The 25,055-nt window shown below is 40.9% G+C and overlaps 1 protein-coding gene across 1 annotated transcript; it reads right to left on the reverse strand.

Moving 5' to 3' along the window:
- Positions 1–5,920: 5,920 nt before the first annotated feature.
- MYOC (myocilin) lies at positions 5,921–23,182 on the reverse strand. Its single transcript, XM_043962850.1, has 3 exons — positions 22,550–23,182; positions 10,995–11,099; positions 5,921–7,247 (listed from the first exon to the last, which is right to left on the reverse strand). The coding sequence occupies exons 1-3, from the start codon at positions 23,091–23,093 to the stop codon at positions 6,463–6,465; spliced, it is 1,434 nt and encodes a 477-aa protein (XP_043818785.1). The 5' UTR covers positions 23,094–23,182; the 3' UTR covers positions 5,921–6,462.
- Between the last annotated feature and the right edge of the window lie 1,873 nt (positions 23,183–25,055).

Consider the following 25,055-nt stretch of genomic DNA (forward strand, 5'->3'; position numbering starts at 1 on the left):
GAAGGTATCCATAGACTTACCTAGATTGCCAAAGTCCATGACACAAAAAAATCTTAGGAACCCCTGCTGAAGTGGGACAAGAACATGAAGCATCTGGCTATGGAGGAGAGAGAAGGTCCCTCAGTAATGAGAGCAGAATTCTGTGTATAGAGCAGGGGTTCAACTGTGCTACTTGGGAAGCCTGCCAAAGCCTTCCTTGTTACAAAGACACTTCCCCCACTCTCCCACAGTCCTGTGCCATCTACCTTAGCTGAAGTCTAGCCCTTGAGCTATTCCAATAGCAGTAATAATGATGAGGAAATTTGAGAGAGAGAGAGAGACAGAGGAAGAGAAATGGAGGGACAGAGACAGACAGACACAGAGAGAATAGAAGGAGGGTATGGGGAGTGGGCTTTTCCTTTAATTTTCTATGGTGTGGATTGGAACCTTTAGAAGGCAGAGGCCAGTGAGCCTTTAAGGAAATAGTTTACAGCCTAAGTATATTTTGATGGGGATGGGGAATGAGGGATTAAGAGCATGCAGCTTCTCTCTCCTAGAAGAATAGGGGGCAGGTCATTGTAGGGCTCTCATTGCTCCAAGGCTTCATTTGCTCATCTCTCAAATGAGCAAGTTTGATCAGATGCCCCCAAAATTCCCTTCCAACAGATACAGAGATCTTGAGATTGAATTCTGGAACTGTTTGGGAGGACGGGACGTGTTTCAGGCAGAGAGGTGTTCATTCTGCCAGCAAAATTGTAAAGTGGATGGTTTGTCTCTGAAAACAGGCAAATAAAGATACTTTCTCACCTTCCCATAGGACTTTCATGTTTAAGGTCTCATTTGATCCTTATGACAACCTTTGAGATAGGCAGGGCATGTGGTATTATCTCTATTTTATGGATGAAGAAGCTGAATCTTAGAGAAAGGGAACAAGCATTTTTTTAATTTTATTTTTGTGGGGCAATGAGGGTTAAGTGACTTGCCCAGGGTCACACAGCTAGTAAGTGTCAAGTGTCTGAGGCCAGATTTGAACTCGGGTCCTACTGAATCTAGGTCTGGTGCTTTATCCACTGCGCCACGTAGCTGCCCCAGGAACAAGCATTTATTAAGCACTGATGACATGCACTATGTTGAGATTTACAAATATGACCTCATTTGATCCTCTCAACAACTGTGCCAGACAGGTGCTACCTCACAGTTGAAGAAAATGAGGCAGACGTAGGTTAAGTGACTTGCCCAGGATCACACGGCTGCCAAGTGTCTGAGGCTGGGAGGGCAAAGTAAGATTCACTCCAGGTGGGGGTTTGCAGGTTTACTACTACCAATGGGGGTCAATGAAGTTTACAAGAAATCACACATCAGTTCCCTCTAAGGAATTTCTAAGAATCACCTAATGACAAAATGGGTTATGAAATGACCTCCCAGCCTCCCACCTGTGCCTGAACAAAGAATCCCACCTCATCATGGTCAAGTGGGGATCTCCAGTCTATTCTTCTTGTGGTTAGCTCTAATTGTTATGAACTTTCCCTTTAAGCCTAAACTCTCCTCTCTGAAACTGCCACACTTTGCTCCTAGCATCAACCCAAAGGATCCACCAGAACAAGTCTGATGCTTCAAACAATTAATAATTTTTCAAATACTTGAAGATTGCCCTAATACCCCTCAGTCTATGTTGTTTGGTGGTGAGTTCTCTGTTACTGGAAGGGTTCGAGAAATGACTAGACCTGTTGGGATTATTGTTAAGGGCACTACTGCACTGGGTTAGACCAGACCCCTTCCAGCTCTTAGAGTCACTGCTTTTATGATCTGCCAAGGTCAGGTTTCCATGTATGAAACTGAGAAGCAGTGTAGTATGTGGATTGGGAGACTTGAACTCTGGGTTTGACTCGGTGCGTCTCCCTTCACTGGCAGAGTGATATAGGTGTTTTCCCTTCCCCTCTGGGGGCTCATTTTCTCATTTGTAAGATGAGATTGTCCCAGATGGTCTCCAAGATCCAGTCCAGCTATCTTATTATCTAGGACCAGATTTCATGGACGGATGAATTAGACAGCTATGGAATGTGTTATTATTTTCTAAATAAGTTGTTATTGCTGTCTTTTTTACATCATCTTCATTATCTCCAGTATCCCTGCCTCCTCCCAGAGAGTCATTTATATAATAGTATTTTTTCTGTTGTTGTTGGTGGTGGTTGGTTGGTTTTTGGTTTTTTTTTTTTTTTTGGTGAGGCAATTGGGGTTAAGTGACTTGCCCAGGGTCACACAGCTATTAAGTGTCAAGTGTCTGAGGCCGGATTTGAACTCAGGTACTCCTGACTCCAGGGCCGGTGCTCTATCCAATAGTATTTTTTAAGATGCAAAAAAGAGAAAAAAAAATAGCACAACTGATCAATAAGTTTGAAAAAGTCTGCAAACAGTTGCAATGTACAACATCTGTGGACCTCCCACTGCCACAAAGGGGTGGGTTGGGGTGTCCTCTCATATCTCTTCATATGAATCATGCTGGATCTTTGTAATTTTGTTACATTCAGTCCTGATGTGTGTGTGTGTGTGTGTGTGTGTGTGTGTGTGTGTGTGTGTGTGTGGCGCTGTTCATTCCATTCACATTGTGGTCTTTGCTGTGTATATTGTTTTCTTGGTTCTATTTACTTTACTTTTCATCTGTTCAAGTAGATCTTCCCATACTTCTCTGAATTCATCACACACATCATTTCTTACAGCACATTTCCTTCATGTATCAAAATGTGTTTAGCCATCCCCCACGTGATGGACATCTCCTTTGTCTCCAATTCTTAACTATCACAAAAAGTGTTTATAAATATCTTGATATGTATAGGGAGAGGGTATTATTTTGAATTAGGGGAGATAGCTAGCCTTCCTCTGACTTTAATCAATCAAAGAAAGATTTACTTGAGTACTTGCTAGGTCCCTCAAGATAATTAGTCCGGCAGTCAAAAAGAGGAAGGGGTTGAGAATAATGATACCAAATCTAGCTGTCCTTGGCATTACAAGGGATGTTTAATCAAGTCTCCTCACTTGTCAACATGCTTGTCAACATGTTTGAAATTTCACTATTAAGGATTCATTTCTGCCTTTCTTTCTAGAATAATGAAACTAGGATTCTCTTCTCCCCCGGGCACTACTTCTCCTATTGTCCTTGTCCCTCCACCACCACCTCCATCTCCTGCCGAAGGCTATGAAGGCCCTTGCCTGCTTCTGTAAGTCTGATCTGAGACTTCTGAAACTTGATTGAAGTAACTCATGCTGAATTCTGTCTCATGGGTCTCCAAGGGGCTTCCCATACCACCAGAAAGGAGGAGCTTCAGATGCATCCTCTGCTTTGCACCCATTTTTCAGTGTGTCTTTTGTTCCCTTGACCTGAATTGTTATTACTTTACTTAAGTGTCTTTAATAATTCTTTTTAAACCAAAGTTTTGACATGAAGTACATGTAGTTTTTGATGTCTTTGATGTTAACCTTATAGAATATTCGTTGTCTTTTGTAATTGGTGAAAGTAATAAAACCTTCAAAGTGTGAGACTTCAGTCACTGCTTATCACAGAATTGGAACAAAAAAAAGGGAGTGAGATGGAAAAGTATGACCAGGGCTGATGAACAGAATGAGCCTTGGTAGTGTGCAGGTGTGGTGTAATTAGAACACGTGATGTCATGGTCCCTCCAACCCCAATCTCTCTCTTTCTCTCCCTCTCCAATAGCTTGTCAAAGTGTCTAAAGTTTCATCATCAAAGATTTATTTCTTTGGGTCCTAATGACTTCTCACTTTTGTGTATCTTATTAAGATGCAAATATCCAAGGAGACCTTGAGAGGTGGCTCAGCAGACTTGAAACCAGGGAGCTTTGGGTTCAAATGTAGCCTCAGACACTTACTGGCTGTGACCATGGGCAAGTCATTTAACCTTTCTCTGCCTTTGTTTTCTTGTCTGTAAAATGGGGGTAATAATAGCACCTGCCTCCCAGGATTATTGTGAGGATCAAATGAGACAATAAGTGGAAAGTTGGGGCAGCTAGGTAGCACAGTGGATAGAGCACTGGCCCTGGAGTCAGGAGTACCTGAGTTCAAATCCGGCCTCAGACACTTAACACTTACTAGCTGTGTGACCCTGGGCAAGTCACTTAACCCCAATTGCCTCACAAAAATAAATAAATAAATAAATAAATAAATAAATAAAAAGTGGAGAGTCCCTTGCAAATACTAAAGGGTTATATAAATGATGACTATTATTATAGATCTATAGAACTGGAAGGACACTAAAAGTTCATCTAGACACACCCCCCCATTTTGCAGATGAGGAAACTGAGGGCAGGGAGATGAAATGATTTGTTCAAAGTTGCCCGAGTCATATCACAGGTAGGATTTTAACCTAGATTGTCTGACTCTGAGAGGGATTGTGGCCCAGTGGCTACAGGGCTTTCCTTGAAGTTGGGAGGACTTGGGTTTCAAATCCTGCCTCTGACACATATTGGTCCTGTGACCCTGGGTCTTTGTGAGCTCCGTATTAACTTAAAAAGACAATAGAACATAGATATAACATGGTTTTCTATTTTTTTGTTCAATATTTCCCAATTACATTTTAGTCTCGCTGCACTGGGGATTGTGGGCTGTGTTTGATACCTCTTATGGAGGCAACTCTCTAAGATGATGAGAAGGTACCAACCTGCATTTGTAGAGGGAGTTTCTCACCTGAGAGTTCTCTCTACCAGTGAAATCATAGGTGCGGCCTCTATTCCCATCCTCAGACTCCAGAGCCAGCTGCTATTCTAGCTGCTTCCTCATGTCAGCTGATACTTTATTGGGGATTAACTGGGAATGAAATGAAGGAATAAAGCAGAATCAGGGCAATGGAAAGGAGGAAAAGACAGAGGGGAGGGAAGGAAAAGGAAGGGAAGGGAAGAAGAGGGGGGAGAGAGAGAAAAGGAAAAGGAGGGAAGGAAAGAAAGGGGGAGGGGACAGAGAAGGGGGTACTAAAGGGGGATATGAGGTAATGTGGTGGAATAAGTCAGAAAGACTGGGTTAAGATCCTGAATCTGGCCATGTATGACCTGAAGGAAAGGGAAGGGAAACAAGCTTTTATTTAAATACCTACTTATGTGCCAAGCGCTGTGCTGAGCACTTTAAAAATATTATCTCATTCTCTGCAAGGTAGGTGCCATTATTATCCCCATTTTTCAGTTGAGGAAACTGAGGTAGACACAAGTTAAGTGACTTGCCCAGGGTCACCCAGCTAGTAAGGGTCTGATGCCTGATTTTGACCTCGGGTCTTCATGCCCGAGTGGCTGAGGAGCCTTGTATCTCTTTTAACCTTTCTGTTCCTCAGTGTCCTCGTTTGTAAAATGAAGAGGTTGAACATGACCTCTGAAGTCCCTTCTTGTCCTAGCTCAATGATTCTAAGATCATCTGTAAATGTTGCCTAACTCCTTATTTGGCTGGAGGTGTAAACCATGCCAGCTTCTTCTGAGGTGGTTGGACTAAATGCCCTTTGGTGCCTTTTGGCTCAGTATTGTGTAGTCCTCTGAGCTTTTAACTCAAATCTTATTCTTCCATGTCAGTTTTTAGAAGCTAATACTGACCCCTTGATCTCAAATTCAAGCCTTCTAAGGGATTTGGAGGAAACATGAATGCCCTTGGTGAACCCCAGTACGCATCAAATGCATAATAATCTAATCACACTGAATTTAAATGTGAATATTTTGCAACATGTTTATTCGAAAAGGTACCAACAGGCACAATCAGTAGGAACTAACTCTTGCAAATACACTGTCTCGGAATCAAAGCCCAGCATAGACACTAGGATGCTTCTCTTCACTCTGAATCACTGTCTTCATGTTATATATTGCATTTCTACAAGCCCCAAGAAATTATAAAATAATAGTGGAACATTCCCCACCCCACCCCCCCAACCCCCTGCCTCAGCAAGTCAGGCAGGTCTTTGGTGATAAATTTATGGGAAAACATAAATGAGAATCAAGCAGGATGATAAGGTATGGAGGAGAGGTGGGATCCCATCCATGAAAGGAGAATCTGTACTTATGGATTCCCCAAACCACCACCCCAAACTAGTCTTGGCTAAACCACTCATCAAACAACCCGCTTCTCCCCCTATTGCTTTCCTCAGGAAGCCCTCCAAAGGTAAAACTCTTCAGCCACTTGGGATTCTTCATGAAAGTGTGGCTTGATTTAGGCAGAATTAATCATATATTCAATCAACCCTTGTGACTATCCATCTTCTCACCTTCCCTTCTTTCTCTCCCTCTACTCCTCCTACCAAAAAAAAAAGGTTATTACTTCAGAGCCAAGTGTTATGAAAAGGTGAATTCTTCTGACTTTATGAAAACAGGGCAAGCACAAAAAACCAGGATGAGCATGGGAAGGCTGACTTTTCCCTCTGCCTCCTCCCCTGTCCTTGAGTTCCTAGTTAGTACTGAGGGTTGTGTCTTCCTCTCATTCCTAGGATAGCTCTGATATGTTTCACATTTGAGAGAGCCTTATGTCATATTCCACCATATTGAAGTTATCCCATGAGAAGATCTTCTTTTCAGCAGGATTGTAATCAATCATGCTGCTATATTTATATCGGTTCTTGAATGGAATGGTCAGGGCCTTGCTGCTCCTAGCACTGGTATCATAAGCCAGGTTAATGGTGGCATCAGCCGTTGAATAGCTGTTGACAGTGTACAGGGTGCCACAGATTATGAATGAGTTGGCCACCGATTGCTTTCGAATATTGGTCTCCCAGGTTTGATCGAGTTCAAGTGTGTCTGGATTCATTTTGGAAAGGACAATAGCTCCCTTGGCTTCTTCCGTGCTATAGATGACCCATAGTCCTGTTTCGTCCACTGCCAAGTCAATGTCTGTATAGCCACCCCAAGAATAAGGGAATTGTCCGTGATAACCAGCATTGGGAATCTCCTTTTGAGCCTTCACGCTTTCAGTCTTCAGCTCATACTTGATCACAGTCCTGGATGTATGTTTCTGATAATAGAGGGCTCCTCGGTAAACCACGGCACCTGTGCTCTCCATGGGGATAGGCAGCACGTGAACTTTGGAAGGATAGCCCTGTGTGAACTGGCTGATCTGGTCATACTGAAGGACCTGGCGAACGTCTGTGCCAACTGTGTCTACTCTCCAGGTAGTCTCCCGAGTATAGGGGAACATAGGCTCAGGGTCTCTCATCCACACACCATACTTGCCAGCAATCGTCTCTGCCTTTCTCAAGGTGATAGGTTCACCCACCCAGACGAGTTCTCCACATCCTGTTGAATAAATTGAAAAACAAAACCTACTTACCAAAGCCCTTGCAGAATGTAAATGCTCATTGTAAAGACGGGGAATAAGTCACCTCCACTGTGTTGTGAGCTCAGTTTTCATGGGTTTAGGTGAGGTGATGAGTCCCACTAGTGTTCATCCTAAAAATCAATGTCACTAACCCAAAGAGAACTTCTAAAAGAAAATGGTAGTTGCCAAGGCAACCCTTTGAACAAAGGCCTGAAAACAAAAAACAATTCAACTGTCCTATCTGTCCTCAAAGCACATCACTACACCAAGGCTGCCTCTAAAAGAAGCAGATAGTGTGGGGAAGGGAATGAGCATTGATTAAGCACCTACTATGTGCCAGGCAGTGTGTTAGAGAGCTTTTACAAATAGTAGCTCATTTGATCCTCAGAACAAAGGTCTGTGCTCATCCCCATTTTACAGGTGAGGAAACTGAGGCAGGAAGAGATTAAAGCGGCTTGCCCATCACACAGCTAGAAAGTTTCTGAGGGCAGTTTTGAACTCAGGACTTTCTGACTTCAGGCTCAGTAGTCTCTCCACCAGCCCCGCCCACCCTCCCCCAGCCATCAATGTAGTAGAAAGAAAGCCTGGCTTGAATCTGAAGCCCAGGGTTCAAATCACTTATGGGCTATGTGATCTTAGGCTAAATCTCAAGCTTTAGCTTCCCCATTCATAAAATGGATAATTTATACTATTTCCTTCTCAGAGTTGTGAGAAGAGCCCATTTTAAAGTGACATAAATTTGAACTAGATAGTAGTAGCCTAAGCTATGGGCTAGGGAGAGGATCACCTTCTTTGGTTTCTTTGATAAGACAGGATTTGTATTGATTTCATGAGCCATAGTCTCAGACATCTGTCAGGTCTCCAATACGATTGTCAGGTAATGGTAATGTTTTAGAACTAGTTAACATTTGTGTCTTAGCTCTCCCCAAAGACTAAACCATAAGTGTTCACTGCTTGTCCAAACCTTGCCTCTGCCTCTGTTGCTAGATCGCTATTCTGTATACAATAGGTACAGGGTGGGCCAAAAGTCAGGAAGGAGTTTTGATATTTAATAACACCTTTATTTTTTGTTTTTAATTGTCTCTAGTCATCACAATATACAGTATATATAGGAAATGAATTTATATTACATGTAAAAAATCAAATCTCATAAATGGTGAAAAATAAAGAAATAATAATTTTCAAAAAGTCATTAAAACAACCTGACTTTTGGCCCATTCTGTACTTAATAAATGTTTTCTGAATAAATAAGGAAAATACCTCAATAGAGTGATATATAAACCATTAACTTAAGGAAAGCTCTAGACAAAAATATAGATGTAAACAAATCCTAGTCACTGTTAAACAGGCTTAAGCATCTTTAATTTTGTTATGGAAGATGGGGTCTGTTTTCTCTAGCCTCTTATCTCATTATTTCATACTGTGAGTATTTCTCAAAACTTTTATTATATGATCATCCCAGGGAAGGGAATAAGTACTTAATAAATGCCTACTATGTGCCAGGCACTGTGCCAAGCACTTTAAAAAATATCTGATACTATTGGTAATAGTCAACATCTTTGAAATTTATCTTAGTCTCTCAAAGAATCACAGAATCTCAGTGTCATAAGGAAGTTCAGAAGCCTTGCTATGTAACCTATACTTGAACAAGAATATGTGACAAGTGGTCTTTACTTAAACACCTACAGTGAGAGGGAACTAACTGTATCTCAAGGCAACCATTTCACTTTTGGATAGTTGTAACATCCACAAAGTTCATTTGCTGGTTGGTTTTTTGTTTGTTTGTTTTTTCCCTCACACCTCTATTTACCTCCTTGAAATTAACCATTGTTCCAAGTCCTGCCCTCTACAACCAAACAAAAAAAGTCTGATCCCACTTCCACAATAATGGTGGCGGCTCTTCAGCTACTGGAAAGTTGGTATCGTATCCCTTTTCAGTCTTCTCAAGGCTCAGCATCCTCAATTACTTCAAGTGAGTAATATTTTGAGTGTAATTTTTTTAGAGAAAATGTTTGAGGGTTTTTTTTTTTCCTATCACAAATGGAAGAAACACAGGAAAGGAAGTATTAGAACTAAACTATAAATACCTTAAGATCCATGGTCATGTCTTAATAATCTTTGCATTCTCATTATGGCCCAGGACACTACTCTGCACATAATGGGTGAATGAATTTAAGTATAATACAGAATTCTAGAATGTATCATTAAAGATACTTTGTAGGCAATTAGAAAAGGAAGTGCTGATAAATAGGAATGTCTTCAAAGTAGACTGACATCTTATGGCTGGGTTCCCAGACTAAATTGATGAGGAGGAATGATATGGATAGAGAATATCCAAATTTCAGCCAGGATTTGACAACCTCTCCTATAGTGTCCTTATGGAAAAGATGGAGAGGTATGAGTAAGAGGATGGAGTCATTAGTTGGATCTTAAACCAGTTAAATAACTGGAGACAAGGAATAGTTAGTAACAGACAGATGTTACCATGGAGGGAGTTCTCCAGGTAATTCCCTAGGAGTCTATGGTTGGCTCTGGGCTGTTCAATGTGTTTATCTGTGGCAAAAAAAAAGAAAAGAAAAAAAGAGAATGTAGATGATGTGCTTATCAAATCTTCAGATGACACACAGCTGGGAGGGATAGCAAACACATTTTGGGACAAAGGCAAGCATCCAAGAATATCTTAATAGGCTGATAGGATGGGTCAAAAGTGAGATGCCTCAGAGTCATGGTGCAATTTGGGGGAGTTCAGTGGCTTAACACTGCACTAAGACTTTTGGGACATCCTGTATAACAAAATGAAATATGAGAGAAATGTAAAGTCCTATTCATGTTTCAAAAATCAACTACACAAGTAGAGGATGACAGAAGCAAAATCAGACAATGCTTCATAATTTTTTAAAAATCTAGGTGGTTTTAGCAGACTATATTCTCCATATGAATTAGTAATGACATAAATGCCCAAGTATAAAGTGATCTTGGATTGCTATACTCTGCCCAATGCAAACCACAGCCACAGTATTATATCAAGTTCTTGGTTCCATATTTCAGGAAGGATTGCTGGTAAATGGGAGTTGGTCCAGACAAGGGTAACCAGGATGGGAAGAAGACTGGAAACCATACTCTATGAGGATTGATTGGAGGCATTAGGGAGAAAAGAACACTTAGGGGGAATATGATAGCTGGCTTCAAGTGTCTGAGGGACCATCATTTGGAAGATGCCTGAGGGTAGGAAGGATGTGAATGTTGCAAAAACCTAACACTTGATGTCAAAAAAATTCTTCAATTAAACAGAGCTATACAAAAGCATCATGGGCTGCCTCAGGCTGCTAGACCCAGAATACTTTAATTGGAGGCTTGAAGACTCTTTCAAGATGTCATAAAGAGAATTGTAGTTCAGTTATAACCCAGACTCTATGGCCTCTGGGGTGCCTTCCAACACTGAGTCTCTGAGTCAAACATGTTTGGAGAGATTCCCCAAAATAAGTAGGGCACATTCCTATAATGTTTACAAGGGCAGCGGACCTCTGTTCATGCCTACCTTCCCTTCTTCTTCCCTGAAAAACCACAAGAAAGGGAAAGTCACCTTATGAGTCACAAAGGAAATTCTCATTTGTTCTTTAAGGCAGGTTGATATTGTAGAAAGTCAAAGAGGGATAGGGACAAATTAGAAAAAGAAAACCATAGAAGAAATGTAAAGTTAATATCACTGTCCACATCCTTATTACCAGAATGATTGGTTGAACTCTCTTTGAAGATGTGAGAAGCAGGAACCTCAGTTAATTCAGACTTCAGTTCTTGGTAGTCTAAATTATGCACGCCCCATTTAGAAACTGTAATGAAGGAATGAGATAAATGAAACTGTGAGGAGAGACATAGATAATGGCATACAACTAGAATATAAATTAAATTGTTCAAATAGGCTTTCCATACAATTCAACCAACATTTATTTTTTTAAAACAAATTTATTGGTATCTTTTTTTTAACATCACCTACATTTCACAATGCAACCCTCCCCTTCTTGTCAGAAAACCATCTTTTGTAACAAAGAACTTCTTAAAAAGATAAAATTAGTTCAGAAAAAAACAACCAATACATCAAAGAAAAGCACTTATCTGCTGTCTTGCATGCCCACAGTTCCCTACATCTACAAAGAAGATACATTCCCATATCTATTCCTTCATCCAAACTTAATCTTAACAATTTTACAGCATTCAATTTGTTTTATTTTCACAAGCCTTTGTTAAGCACTCTCCCTGTGCTAGAGTTTTCAAATAGCCCTTGACTTCAAGAAGCTTACATTCCAGAAAGGGAGATAGAGTGTATGCATATTAGTAAATGCAAAATAAAAGAGAGAAAAATTAAATACAATTTAAAATTAAAATTAAATTAAATATGGGTTAATTTGGGGGAGAAAGCACTAGGAACTGGGGGAATTAGGAAAGGCATCATGGCAGGGAGGGATATTTGATGAACAGAGCTGCTTTATTAGTAAATTAATTTTGATGTCAGGGATGTGGGTCCATGGTGTAGCCTTGGACTTGGTATCAGGAGGCCCAGGATTCAAATAATGCCCCAAATACTTACTAGCTACATGACCCTGGGGGAGCCTCAATTTTCCCATCAATAAAATTGAGATTATTAATATTAATAATAATAATACCTACAATTATTATTTCATTTGATCTTCACAACCACCTTGGGAGGTGGGTGTTATTATTGTCCCTATTTTGTTGATATGGAAACTGAGGCAAACAAATGTTAAGTGACATTCCCCAGGTGACACAGTTAAGGGGTGTCTGAGACTGGACTTGAATTCAAGTCTTCCTGACTCCAGGCCTGATATTCTATCCACTGTACCACCTGGCTGCCCCTCAAGAGTATTGTGAGTGGATTTATTAGACTTTTTTCCTGAGAACTGGTCTGAGAAGAAGATGAATGGAGAGAATGTGAGGTTCCTGAGAGTCTGAGGGAATTTGGGGGAGGCAGATGTGCCCCCAGGGGCAGCTAAGTGGCACAGTGAATATAGTGCCAGACCTGGAGTCAGGAGGACCTAAGTTCAAATCTGGCCTCAGGCACTTACTAGCTGCGTGTAACCCTAGGCAAATCATTTAACCTGTTTGTCTCAGTTTCTCAATCTATGAAATGAGATGGAGACATAAATGGCAAAACTACTTCAGCATCTTTGCCAAGCAAACCACAAACAGGGTCATGAAGAGTCAGACACAACTGAACAACAACAAAGCTGTGCCCCAAACTGGGCGGGGGAAGAGGAGAAATTGGGGTAAAAAGGGGAAGCCACAGTAGCCAAAGACAATGTTGGACAATTTCATATTTTTGTCCAAAGTCAATTCTGCTACAGATTATCCCAGATCTCTGTTTTTTGCTCAGGAATCTACTCTTGGTGATACTTGGATCCAAGAGCAAGGATGGATAACTTCCGTTGAGCTATTTCTCTTGCTGAGTTTCCCATTCAACTCCATTTTCTCTTGATTAGTTATGGCAACAAGGGCTTAGATCACCCTCTGCACAGTCATCTGTATCACCAGCAATGTAGCAAGGATAAAGAAGTTATCACAAAGTTAGGGACTGATTGTTGGAGGTACAAAATCTAAGTCATCTCGTTCAAAAAGGCATCTTCTGACTGTTTTCTTTCCCCCTTGCTCAACCTCTCTAAATTGCCAAGTCATCCTGGACGTTGTGAATGTTGGCTTTCAGCACCATCCAAGAAAACCATTTTTCACTCTTGCCTACACTGGCTTTCATAATTAAGATGTAGCATTTAAGGCAGGGCCTGGCAACCCTTGGCACATATGGTAGAGAGAGACAAGTGGAGGCACCTTGCCTAATTTACTGTCTCTGGCCCTTTGCCTAGTCCTCCCCCACACACCCGCACCCCCACCCTCTGACTCAGTGTTGATGCAGCTGTTGGCCCTGACTTAGTCTGATCCTGTAACAAGTTGCAGAACTTTCTGCTGGTATCCAATGTCCTGGTATATATTGCAATACAGTGTGTGTTGGTTAGGCATGAGTAACTAGGATGTCATATGGCCAAAAGCCCCAATCAATCAATCAATAAGCATTTTATTAAGTGCCTGCAATGGATTAGGGCCTGGGGATATGGTAAAAGTCTTTGCCCTTAAGGAACTTAAATTCTCTGGGGGTGGGGGGACAAAAACCTATATACAAAATGAGGGAAGGGCACCAGCAACTGGGAGAATCAAGAGATATATTTCATATGAATATTATCTCTTTTTTTGTGTGGGAGCAGTGAGGGTTAAGTGACTTGCCCAGGGTCACACAGCTAGTAAGTGTCAAGTGTCTGAAGCCAGATTTGAACTCAGGTCCTCCTGAATCCAGGGCTGGTGCTTTATCCACTGTGCCATATAGCTGCCCCTGAATATTATCTCTTGAGCAGTATTTTGAAGGACAGAAATGAGGTGGGAGTGTATCCCAGGCATGGGGGACTACCATTGTGAAGGTATATTAGATGGGAAATGGGGTATCATCTGCGAAGAACAGCTAGAAGGCCAATGTGGCTGGAATATATTTCACAGGAAGGAGAGTAATAGGTAATGACGTCAGAAAGATTGGATACCCCATGCCAAAATGACTGGGAGGCATTCCCTACCTTTATCTCATCCCCAGAGAATCTTGGCAAGTGCTACTTGTTGTTCGTGTTCAGTAATTTTTCAGTCACGTCCAGCTCTATGTGATCCCATTTGGGGTTTTGTTGGCAAAGACGCTGGAGTGGTTTGCCATTTCCTTCTCCAGCTCACTTTACAGATAAGGAAATTGAGGCAAACAGGATGAAGTGACTCGCCCGGGGTCACATAGTTAATAAGGGTCTGAAGCCAGATTTGAACTCAGGTAGATGAGTCTTCCTGACTCCAGGTCTGGCATCCTACCCATTGTGTCTCTGCTTCCATTTAAGGGGCTCACTAAGAGGTGAATTTGAACTAGGGTCATCAGAATAAGTAATTCCTTGGGCTCACAAAACAGCAGACCTCTGTGGGTTTTTGGTGGTCCACTTATACCATTGTTTTCTTCAGATATAGGAAAAATCAGTAGATGATTCAGCACACCTCGCTGAGATATGAGACAGTCTCAGCTCAGACAGGTAAGCTATGCAACACTAATCTCCGTGAAGGGCCATTGCACCACTGCTGCTATCATTTTTAGTCCCCTGGAGGTATCAGAGACCCTCAGTCGACTACCCATTATCCACCATATTTCTCTGTGTCCCCTGCAATCCCAGTTTTGCAATGCTTGCCCAGCACCGCCAACTTCCTTAAAGGTTCATGCTGTGTTTATGGACAAGGATAAAGGAGAGAAAGCCAAGAAATGAATATAGTTTAGCCGTATAAGCCCAGACATCGGTGTGCGCTCTGTGGAATTTAAACAAAGTGGCTCCCCCATGCCCATCACCAGGAAAGTTTGAGCCTTAATTAATTCAATGTTTCATTAATTAATTAGCACCAGTTGTTTTTTTTTTCTATTTTGAGGTTTTGCATCACTGCTCTGATTCTTTCTCTTGTAACAGGATTAATGCAGAAATAGGATTAATGTTATTATGTGTATATATATGTGTGTATATATATATATGTATATATATATATAACCTATATCAGATTACCTGCTGTCTAGGGGAGGGGGGAGGGAGGGGAGGGAGGGAGAAAAATCTGAAATTGTAAAGCATGTATAAACAAAAGTTGAGAACTATCTTTACATGTAACGGAAAAAATAAAATATCTCATAAGAGGAAAAAAAAAATTAATTAGCACCAAATACCAACAGAATCAAAACTGATCAGTAACAACTTAGATTTAAGTTAGATAGTTCTAACACACAAAGTATCATAATCATTTTCAATCGCTAACTAAGTTTCCTTAAGGGTTCAGTGAGTACTGATGTGCGTGCATGCAAGCATCAACCTCCTTCTTCATTTGGAATGAAGTGATTCAACCTGTGAACACAGCTGAGGTTGTTAAGGAGTATGTATTTTGAGAAAAAGATTAAATAAAATAGAGTTAATGCCCAGAAGTTGTGCCAGCACCAAGGGTAGTGGCAGGAGGAGTGTGGGGGTGGGGGTGGGAATGGGGACACATGATACAGTGGGATGAGTTCTGGATTTAAACCTAGAAGACCAGTCACTACAATCCTTTGAGCCTTCATTTTCTCATCTGTAAAATGAGGGGGTGAGGATTAGATGACCTCCAAAGCCCATTCCAGTTCTAAATCTATAATCCAACACATAATAAATAGATGATAAATATAATATAAAGCTTATATGACATAATATATAACATAGTTAATATAATAATAAATAAATAAAATCAATCCATCTAGCAGGGAAGCTTAAATCAGGGCCAATGTGTGATGGTCTATAGTCTATGGAGAGAGGATTCTGAACTAAGAGCCAGGAGCACCTGAGTTCCTAGCCCATCTCAGACACTAGCTGTGTGATGCTGGGCAAATCACCTAGCCTCTGTGTAAAATGAGATGTTTCCTTCCTTCCTTTTATTTTATTTTTTTTGGTGAGGCTACTGGGGTTAAGTGACTTGCCCAGGGTCACACAGCTAGTAAGTGTCAAGTGTCTGAGGCTAGATTTGAACTCAGGTCCTCCTGAATCCAGGGCCGGTGCTCTATCCACTTCGACACCTAGCTGCCCCTAAGATGAGATGTTTGGACTCATTGACCTCTAAGGTCCCCGGAGGGTAGAGCCATAAACTCCTCTATTTAAGGAGGGGAACAGGACTGACATCTCCTCAAGCATCTCATTCCCCACCCAGCTGCACTTATTTTGGAGCTGGGTGGGGATCTTCCCCCCTACCCCACCTGCACTTTTTAGCTTCCTCTTGTGTGTTGTCTTCACCCATTAGATTGTAAGCTCCTTCAGGGCAGAGACTGTCTTTTTCATATTTGTATTCTGAGGACTTAGTCCAGTGCCTGCCACATAATAACCATTTTAATAAGTGTTGATTGATTGATTCCAACTCTACATTTATGATGTGATGAATTATTGATTAGAATTGAAAAATAGTTTCCTTGAGGAAAAGAGGAGGCTAGCAGATGTTTTCACAGCTCTTTCAACTTTTCAAGGTAAGTTCACATACATTTTCTCATTTGATCTTAGACCTTCAGACGGAGTTTTTTCTACCTCTACTTGAAATTGTAATAGTAACTTTTCAAAGAGCCCTTCTCTGGCCCTGCACAGAATCAATGGGCCCCAGGAACAGAATGGATTGCTTTGCACAGCAGACAGTAACAGAACTCAGAATGTTAGAGCTGTAAGGGATCTCTAGTCCAATCTCTTATTTTATAGGTTTTTATTTTGTTTTGTTTGGTTTTGGTTTTGTGGGGCAATGAGGGTTAAGTGACTTGCCTAGGGTCACACAGCTAGTAAGTGTCAAGTATCTGAGGACAGATTTGAACTCAAGTCCTTCTGAATCCAGGGCCAGTGCTTTATCCACTGCACCACCTAGCTGCCCCCCCCCCTTATTTTATAGTTGAGGAAACTGAGGTCTAGAGGCATAAAATGACTTGCCCAAAGTCATAACTAGGAAGGTAGCAAAGCCAGGAACTCCAAGTTCAGTGAAAGAACTTAAGGGTCATGGGACTGGGAAAATTAGGACCAGTTTGATTCAGACAAAATAACATAATATAGAAGTCATGCCCAAGGGGAGAGCAGCCCATCTGTAACTACATGCTTTGGAAATGTTTCATATCTCTACATCTCTGCTGAGAATTCAGGCACAATTCTCAGGACTTATGAGCTTTACAACAATTCAAACCAGGTCTGGGCAGGGCACTAATATTTTGGCTGCTTTTTTTCCTCAAGAGAAGTCCTTGGAGAACAGGGTCTTGCACATAGTAGGTGTTTAATAATATAATTTAAAGCGAGGCAAGTCAGGAAGAATTTATTAAGTATGTGTGTATGTATATTTGTGTATGTATATGGTATTGTGCTAAGTGCTAGGACACAAATATAAGCAAAAAGAAAGAATTCTTGCCCTCTCTCAAAAAGCCAACATTTTTCAGGGGGAAGACAACACACAAGTTGGAGAGTGGGGGGAAATACCCATGAAGGGCATGGTGTTGAAGTATGAAAAATCAGAAGCAGACCCACGAGGGGAAAGTTGGCCTTCATGGCATCCCTCCTAAGAATGGAGGTCCTGGGAGGAGGAACTCACCAATGGGATATGAGAGTCCCATTGGTAGAGGGATATTCCAGGTTTGGAAGGCTATTTAATCCAGTTTATAGTACAGAGAGATATCAAAATTCTAAAAAATATCCTTTTCATCCAGGGTCCAGAACTCCAGTCCAAAGATTGTGGTTGATAGAAAGAAGGCTGTGCTCATGCCAGCCAAGTTTTATCAATATCTATACCCAGCACTTATGGTTGTAATGTATGATGTGAAAAATAATGCAAGTAACTAAGCCACATTCAGGCAGTCAGCTTGCAGATCAGCACTATTAACAATGCATAACATCCGATAACTTCCTTTTAAAATTTCTTATTCATGGTAACTATGTAATAAGTATAGTTCATCATTTTTATGCCCCTTAAATTTTGGTGCCCTCGGGCAAAACCCACTCCCCCCTAGTATGTTTCTATCTCAATCTCCTAAATAAAGGAGGAAGTGAAGTGATCCTGACCAGATCACTTTCATTTTCTGAACCTTAGTTTCTTAATCTGAAGAATGAGGGGGCTGGACTAGATCACAGAAACAGAGAACCTCACCAGCCCTACACTGGGGAAGAGATGTCGAAAGGCATCTTGTGTAAACCCTACCCCAGCCATAGACAATATCTAAGGTCCTTTCCAGTTCTAGTCTTCTACAAGTTAATGAATAGACCACAGAAAATAAGTTCTGTCTAGCTTTGAGTTGGTTGGCCCAATAAAAATTCTCCTAGGAGCAGAGTCTGGTGAAGTACTCTGGGTAATAAAGAACCAAGGTATGGCATTCTACATAGAGGCAAAAAGCTCAGGTACAATGTTTCAGAACACACAGGACCTAACACAGCATCTTTCTTACTTTCTTTTTTCTTTTCTTTTCCTTCCTTCCTTCCTTCCTTTGTCTTTCCGTCCCTCCCTCCCCCCCCTCCTCTCTCTCTCTCTCTCTCTCTCTCTCTCTCTCTCTCTCCCCCCTAAAATCCATGTAAAAGGATTTTACAGACACACAGGTCAATTCTATACTAGCAAGAAGGATTCTATTGGCACATTAGATAGCCTGCTTATGAATTTGCTAGCTTTTTAGTGGTTATGTCAGTGAGAAAAGCCCAGTTCCCGTCAGACTGGCAGAAGCTTAGTTCTCTGACATGACTTCCAAAACTTGTAGGAGCACCAAGTTATAGTCAAATGTTAGATTCTCTCTGTCTTTGTCTCTGTTTCTGTTTCTGTTTCTCTGTCTCCCTTTCTCTCCATCTCTTTCTGTCTGACTGGCTCTATCTCATTTTCACTATGCCTAATGACTTATGTGACCCGTGTCTGTGATGAAGTGAATAGTTCAACAGGAGGAAAGTCCAATATAGGAACCAGTAATTTCCTATTTAAAAACAATTCTGAGCAATATCTCATGTTATTCCTCTATCCTAAATTCAGAGCCTGACTATCAAGAACCTGGATTTTAACTTGCCCAGATTTACAGAACCATGTGGGTCACTGGTGTAGCCAGTTCTGACACCAAAGAATCTGAAGAGATCACTTGGTTGGTGATAAGTATAGAATCACCTGACGGAAAACTCAAATATTACACTCCTTCACTGAATAATTAATATAGTGACATACTGCCTTTTTGCAAGCTTAAAGAAGGTGGCATATAAGCTAATTTGGACTGCTTATACTACAGCAGTGTCCCCAAAGTATCACTTATGGGACATCACACAAGTGTACACAAAGCCTACAGATATCACATAACTTATTTTCTTTCCCCTCTCCACTTAGGCTCCAAAATAGAAATACTCTAGAGGTAGTTACATATACACACACATGAATATATATGTACGTGTATATATGCATATATATGTGTATGTATATATACATACATATATATTCGTGTATTTATATATTCACACACAGTATATATGTTCATACACACATACACATACACATGTGTGTATGAAACTGCCCCCTGAAGGTACCACCCTTTTTTCATATAAATATTTTATTATTTTCCAGTTACATTTAAAGATAGTTTTCAACATTTGTTTTTATAAGATTTCTAGTTTCAATTTTTTTCCCTCCCTCCCCAAAACAGCAAGTAATCTGATATAGGTTATATATAGGTACTACCCTTTTTAATGGAACAATCTCTTGCTGAAGTAAGTTTTCCCAAAGGTCTAAGAGAAAGCAATTACTATGACTCAGTCCTGAGACAGTTGTTGATTTTGATTGTGACAAGCTGTGGTATACTGGAGAACAGAGAATGCAATCCAATTTGGTCAACAAACATTTAATCAATGTTTTCTGTGGGCCAGCACCTCTGTTAGGCACTGAACAGAAATGAAACAGTGCCTGCCTTCAGGGATCATACATTCAGTTGAAGAAGAAAACATACAGACACACACACACATACATACAAACACCACACATGCATGTGTATACATACATTGTTTATATATAACATATATACACATGCATGTAAACCTATTTATATATGTGTGTGTGCATGTATAGAATATATTGCACATAAAATACACACATATATTCTTATACATATGTGTATATGCATATGTTTGTATACACATTTCCATATGTAAAATACATTCAAAATAAAGACGATTGAGGGGAACTAGCCATTGGAGAGATAAGGAAAGACTTCATATAGAAGGTTGTGCTTGAGGTGGGTTTTGAAGGAAATAAAAGGTTAGAAGAAGTAGAAATGAGGGAGGGATGGGGCTCATTGCAGTCAAGTAGAATGGCCCAGACAAAGGCACAGAGATAGTAGATGTGGTGTCCTATATTACACCTCAGTAATAAAGCCACTTTGATTGGATTGTAGAATGTATGGGAGTACTAAGGGCTAATCTGTAGGATAGAGGTAAGGTAGGGAGGGCTTTAAATGCCAGAGGAAGTAGTACTTGATTCTAGAGTCAATAGGAAGTCAGTAGAATTCATTGAATAGGGGAGAGACGTCATCTGACCTGTACTTTAGGAAAAGCACTTTGACAGCCTTGTGAAGGAGGGATTGGAGGGGGGGGGGGGTGACTAAAATCAGGGAAACCAAGTAGGTCCCTATTGTAATCTGGTGAGAGATGATAACTAAGCTTGAACTAGGGTGTTGGCCCAATTCATAGAAAGAAAGGAGTGAATGTGAGAGATGTTATAGAGACAATAGAAATAATTAAATAATTCCTCCCTTTGAGGAGTTCATATTCTATTAGGTTAAATTAATTATTATCAGCAAATTATACATTTAGAGATGTAACCTATCTTATGGGTCAGCTAGTCAGACCCCTTGAAAAGTTAAGGAAACCAAGGCTCAAAGAAGTTAATTGACTTGTCCAAGCTCATACAATCAGCATTTAAAATGAGATCTTCTGACTCCCAGTCCAATAGCTTCAGACACATCCACATAAATGCATATAAAATAGGCTTGGCTGCCAGACATGGATTTAATAAATTGTGTAATTTTCTTTAGTTCAAGCCTTCAGATGGAATTAAAGCTAAACTGAGGACCTATATGAATTGGAAGGTATTGTCTTTCATGTAGAAAGCATTCTGATGGTGACTTGGGAGGGTAACTTTAAAATGGCACAGTTGACTTCACATTAAAGACAAAAATGGTGGCAAGAGCATGGAATAGGACATTGAGTGAATCTTTATGAAGGACCTAATTTGTGCAAAGCACTGAGCACTCTTCCACAGGTGTGCACACACGCACATGTGCACACACACACACACACACACACACAATTCCCAAGGAGGCAGGGTGAATACGTGCTGCAATGGAAGTCACCAGACCTAGGTCCAAGTTCAAGTTTTGTCCATTCCTAGTGCTGCGACTTGGGTCAAGTGGCTTGCTTTCTCTGAGCTATGTTGTCCTCATTTGTAAAATAAGGAGATTGGACCAGATCTCTACGGTCCCTTCCAGCTCTAAATACCTGTGATCTCTCATCTGAAGTCTTTTCCAGTACTAATATTCCATGTATTTGAGCAAAGCAGGGGGGCAAAACAAAAACAAACAAAACAAAACAAACAAACAAAAAAAACCTGAGCAGAGAAACTAAAGGGGAAAAAATCAAAACCTTACTAATGGTCAGCAAAGTGAAGTTGACCAACCCAAGTATCTTTTTCAAAGTCATTTTCGAGTGCTATGTAATGGTGGTCATCTGCCCTCAGGTACTATAAGCATCTCTTTAGGAGAAGGGATAGGAGCTGAACCTGGGATTTCATTTGTGTAGGCAACTCCCAGATGAAGAAGCATCCTCCACCAATCTGCAGGTCATCACTTTCTCTGTGGCTCAGAGCTTCCTAAACCACCAAGAGGTTAAGTGCTTTTCCCAAGGACACAATGCTAGTATGTATCAGACTCACTCAAGGGATAGCCAGGTCTCTTTGGCTTCTAGGTCTGTTCTCTATCCAATATGCTCTGTCATCTCTTTTCTTTATGAGAGGGAATGAGTGAAAAATACCCTTGGGGGCATCATCAAGCTTATAGACTTTAAAATGCAAAGTAGCTCCAAGGTCATTTAGTCCAACTGTCTTTATTTTACAGATTAGGAAACTAGGTGCAGAGAAGTTAAGGCCACTTAGACAATAAGGACCAGAGACAATAAGGATTGAACCCAGGCCATCTGGTTTAGGAATGCAAAGTGATAGAGTGGAAAGACACCTGGAATCAAATTGAAATCCCAGGATTTCCCCTTACTCCCCGGCATGACCTTGGGCAAGTCACTTAGCACTGACCATAAGCTTAGTGCTTTTTATAACTGTATCACTTTGCCTTCCTAAACTGGAGTCCTGAGTTCAAATTGTGGCTCTGCCTGTATGAACTTGGGTGTGTTGCATAGCATTTTAGGGCTCAAGTTTCTTTAACTATAAAAGAAAGGCAATTAGACCAACTGACCTTTTATATACTTCATCTGATGTCTTCAAACCTAGGGCTCTTTCTGATATGGGAGAGGTTAAGTGATTTACTCAGCTAAGGGTCTGAATTGGAATTTGAATTCAGGTCTTTTTAACTCCAAGTCCAACACTATCCACTGTGCCATCTAAGAGCCTTACGAAATAATTCCATGTTTGTTATTTCATACCAGAGCAGAGCTTGTGCTCTTACCTTCCTTGGAACCCTGGGGAATGTCAGCAGCTGTTTCCTTGACTTGAGGACACTGGCCCAGTCTCAGCATCTCCATCTCCCGTCGGCTACTCGCCAGCCTCCTTGCCAGGTTTCTGTTCTCATGCTCTAGTTGCCTTTTCTCCTTCTCCAGGGAAGCTTTTTCCTGGAGGAAGTTGTTATAGTCAGACTCCAGGCTGGTTTTCTCCTGCCTCAGGTTGTCCAGTTCTCTTTGCATCTCTTGTACAGCCGGAGGCATGAGACTCACTGTGTCTTCCCCTCCCAGTTGCTTCACGAGGGACTCCAGGACACTGAGCCGGATTTTTGTGGCTTCTAACTCTGATCTCTGGGCACTACTATCTCTCTGGAGCTCCTGGATGGTTGGATTGCCTTCGCCAGACCCTGGACAACTGGACTCATTGGGGCTGGGCACAGTGAAAGTATAGAGGCATCTGCCGGTCCTGTCATTAGCCTTTTTGAGATTGGCAGTCCTGCCTAGAACACCCCACACCAGGCAACCCCAAAGCAGCAGCTGAGGGGCAAGCATGTCTGCTAACTCTTGAAAAAACTTCACAGAAATCCCACAAGGTACTGACCCGCAGAGTGTGAATGCTCAGTTTCTGAGTGAACTGTCAGAATGAGTGGCCCTGGGAGCTGTCCAGTGACTGAGCTCCAGGGAGGAGGTTTCTTATATACTGATGAGAGCCAATCTATGGGGGGTGCAGAGGCGGAGGAAGGGAGAGGAGAAGACAAGGATAAGGAGTGTGAGAGTGCAAACTTGGGTGGGGCAATGGGGGGGGAAGCAGAAGAAAGGGTGCTGTTTCTCATTGTCAGAAGGGGTTTTTTCCTTTTTTTTTTTAAACCCTTTTGTTTCGAGTTTCTTAAAAGAGTATCACATTTTCCCATATGCCCACTCCAACCTCCCCAGCCTATTTTGCTCAGGGGATTGTATGCACATAGCAAGAATTTTTCTATGGTTTCTTATGTATGATTCACCCCAAGGAAAACCATATAGGTGAACACAGAACATAAGTAAAGCACACTCAAATCATTACATTCCCAAAGAGAAAGCATAAAGCAACATTCTTTTCCAGTTTTAAATTAAAATGTACACACACACATCGTGGGGACTGAGGGGACCAGATCTGTGATTTCACTGGTCCAGATATCTACTAGTGTGGAAACTCCCTCCTACCTAAGCAGATCAGATCCTGCTTTGCAATTTGTGGTCTTAGAAAGTTACCTGAAATATTGAGAGGGAAAGTGATATGTCCAAAGTCACACGTGTGTCAAAGGTAGGATCTGAACTCATACTATCTCATCTCTAAGGCTAGCTCTCCTCTATACCACACTGACACCCACATATACATATAATACATAAAATAATTCATAGTCATATGATAAAAACTCACATTTATGTTAGAATATTCCAGAGAACTAACATGACCTCACACAACTCTGTTATTTACATGTAAGATGCTGGTCATTGTCCATGGAGTTCTACCAGATGGATGAAATCACATTTGGACCAAAAAAAACCTCTCAAAACAAAACCCCAAAAAAAATCCTCAATATTCAGCTTTGGGTGTATTAAAGTTTATAAACCTTATAAGTTAAGTAGTTTAAATATTATTTTCTTCATTTTACAGATAAGGAAACAGAGGCCTGGAGAAATAGACTTATCCAAGGTCACACAGCTAGTCAATGACAGAACCAGGAAGACTTGAACCATAGTTGTTATTGTTTTAAACTTTAAGTCAAGTAAACTTCCTACTATGCCACACTGCCTAAGGCTAACTCAATAGAAATACATGTTCAGATATACATATATGTGCACATATAAGTATATTTCTAAAGTATAAAACTTTTTGCAGTTAATATATATCTTTGGAGTCCTTCAGTTCAGATATCATTTAGCTTTTCCTCAATCTGAGAAAGAAAAAAAAATCATGAATTATATCTAGAACTTCCAGGAAGTCAAATGAAGCTTGACAATGACACTGTTCATATCTATGATGTGTTTGTATTTATATTTATAAAGCAAATGTAATTCATCTGTCATTGCCAACAGCTTCATTTCTATATTGAATCAACTTTACCACCTCCCTGCTCCCCCTCTGCAACACCCTCCCCCCCAAAAAACAAACCAGGCAGGGATAACTCCTACACCATACCCAGCCCTGGAACCACTATGATTCACAGATGTGTTTCTGGAATTCCATTATTGCTGAGTGTGTACATGCATGGTTCCCAGGTCTCCTCTTGCATAGCTTGTTTTTGGAGTACATACTTCCCATGCATTTCTGCAATTTCCCCCAACATGAGAGGAGGCACGTTTTGTTCATTTAGATTCTATCCTTGCTAAATGGGTTCTAAATTTGGACTTGAACTTGAGACCTTTGTGGGGTTGGTATCTATTTATAGCTAAGCAAGTGGCACTATTTATTTCCAGGTTCTGATGCAGTCGGTAAACATAACAGAAGCACTTCTTTGGTCTACTTAAAATTAT

The sequence above is a fragment of the Dromiciops gliroides genome, chromosome 4 (genome assembly GCF_019393635.1).
Source record: "Dromiciops gliroides isolate mDroGli1 chromosome 4, mDroGli1.pri, whole genome shotgun sequence".
Lineage (NCBI taxonomy): Eukaryota > Metazoa > Chordata > Mammalia > Microbiotheria > Microbiotheriidae > Dromiciops > Dromiciops gliroides.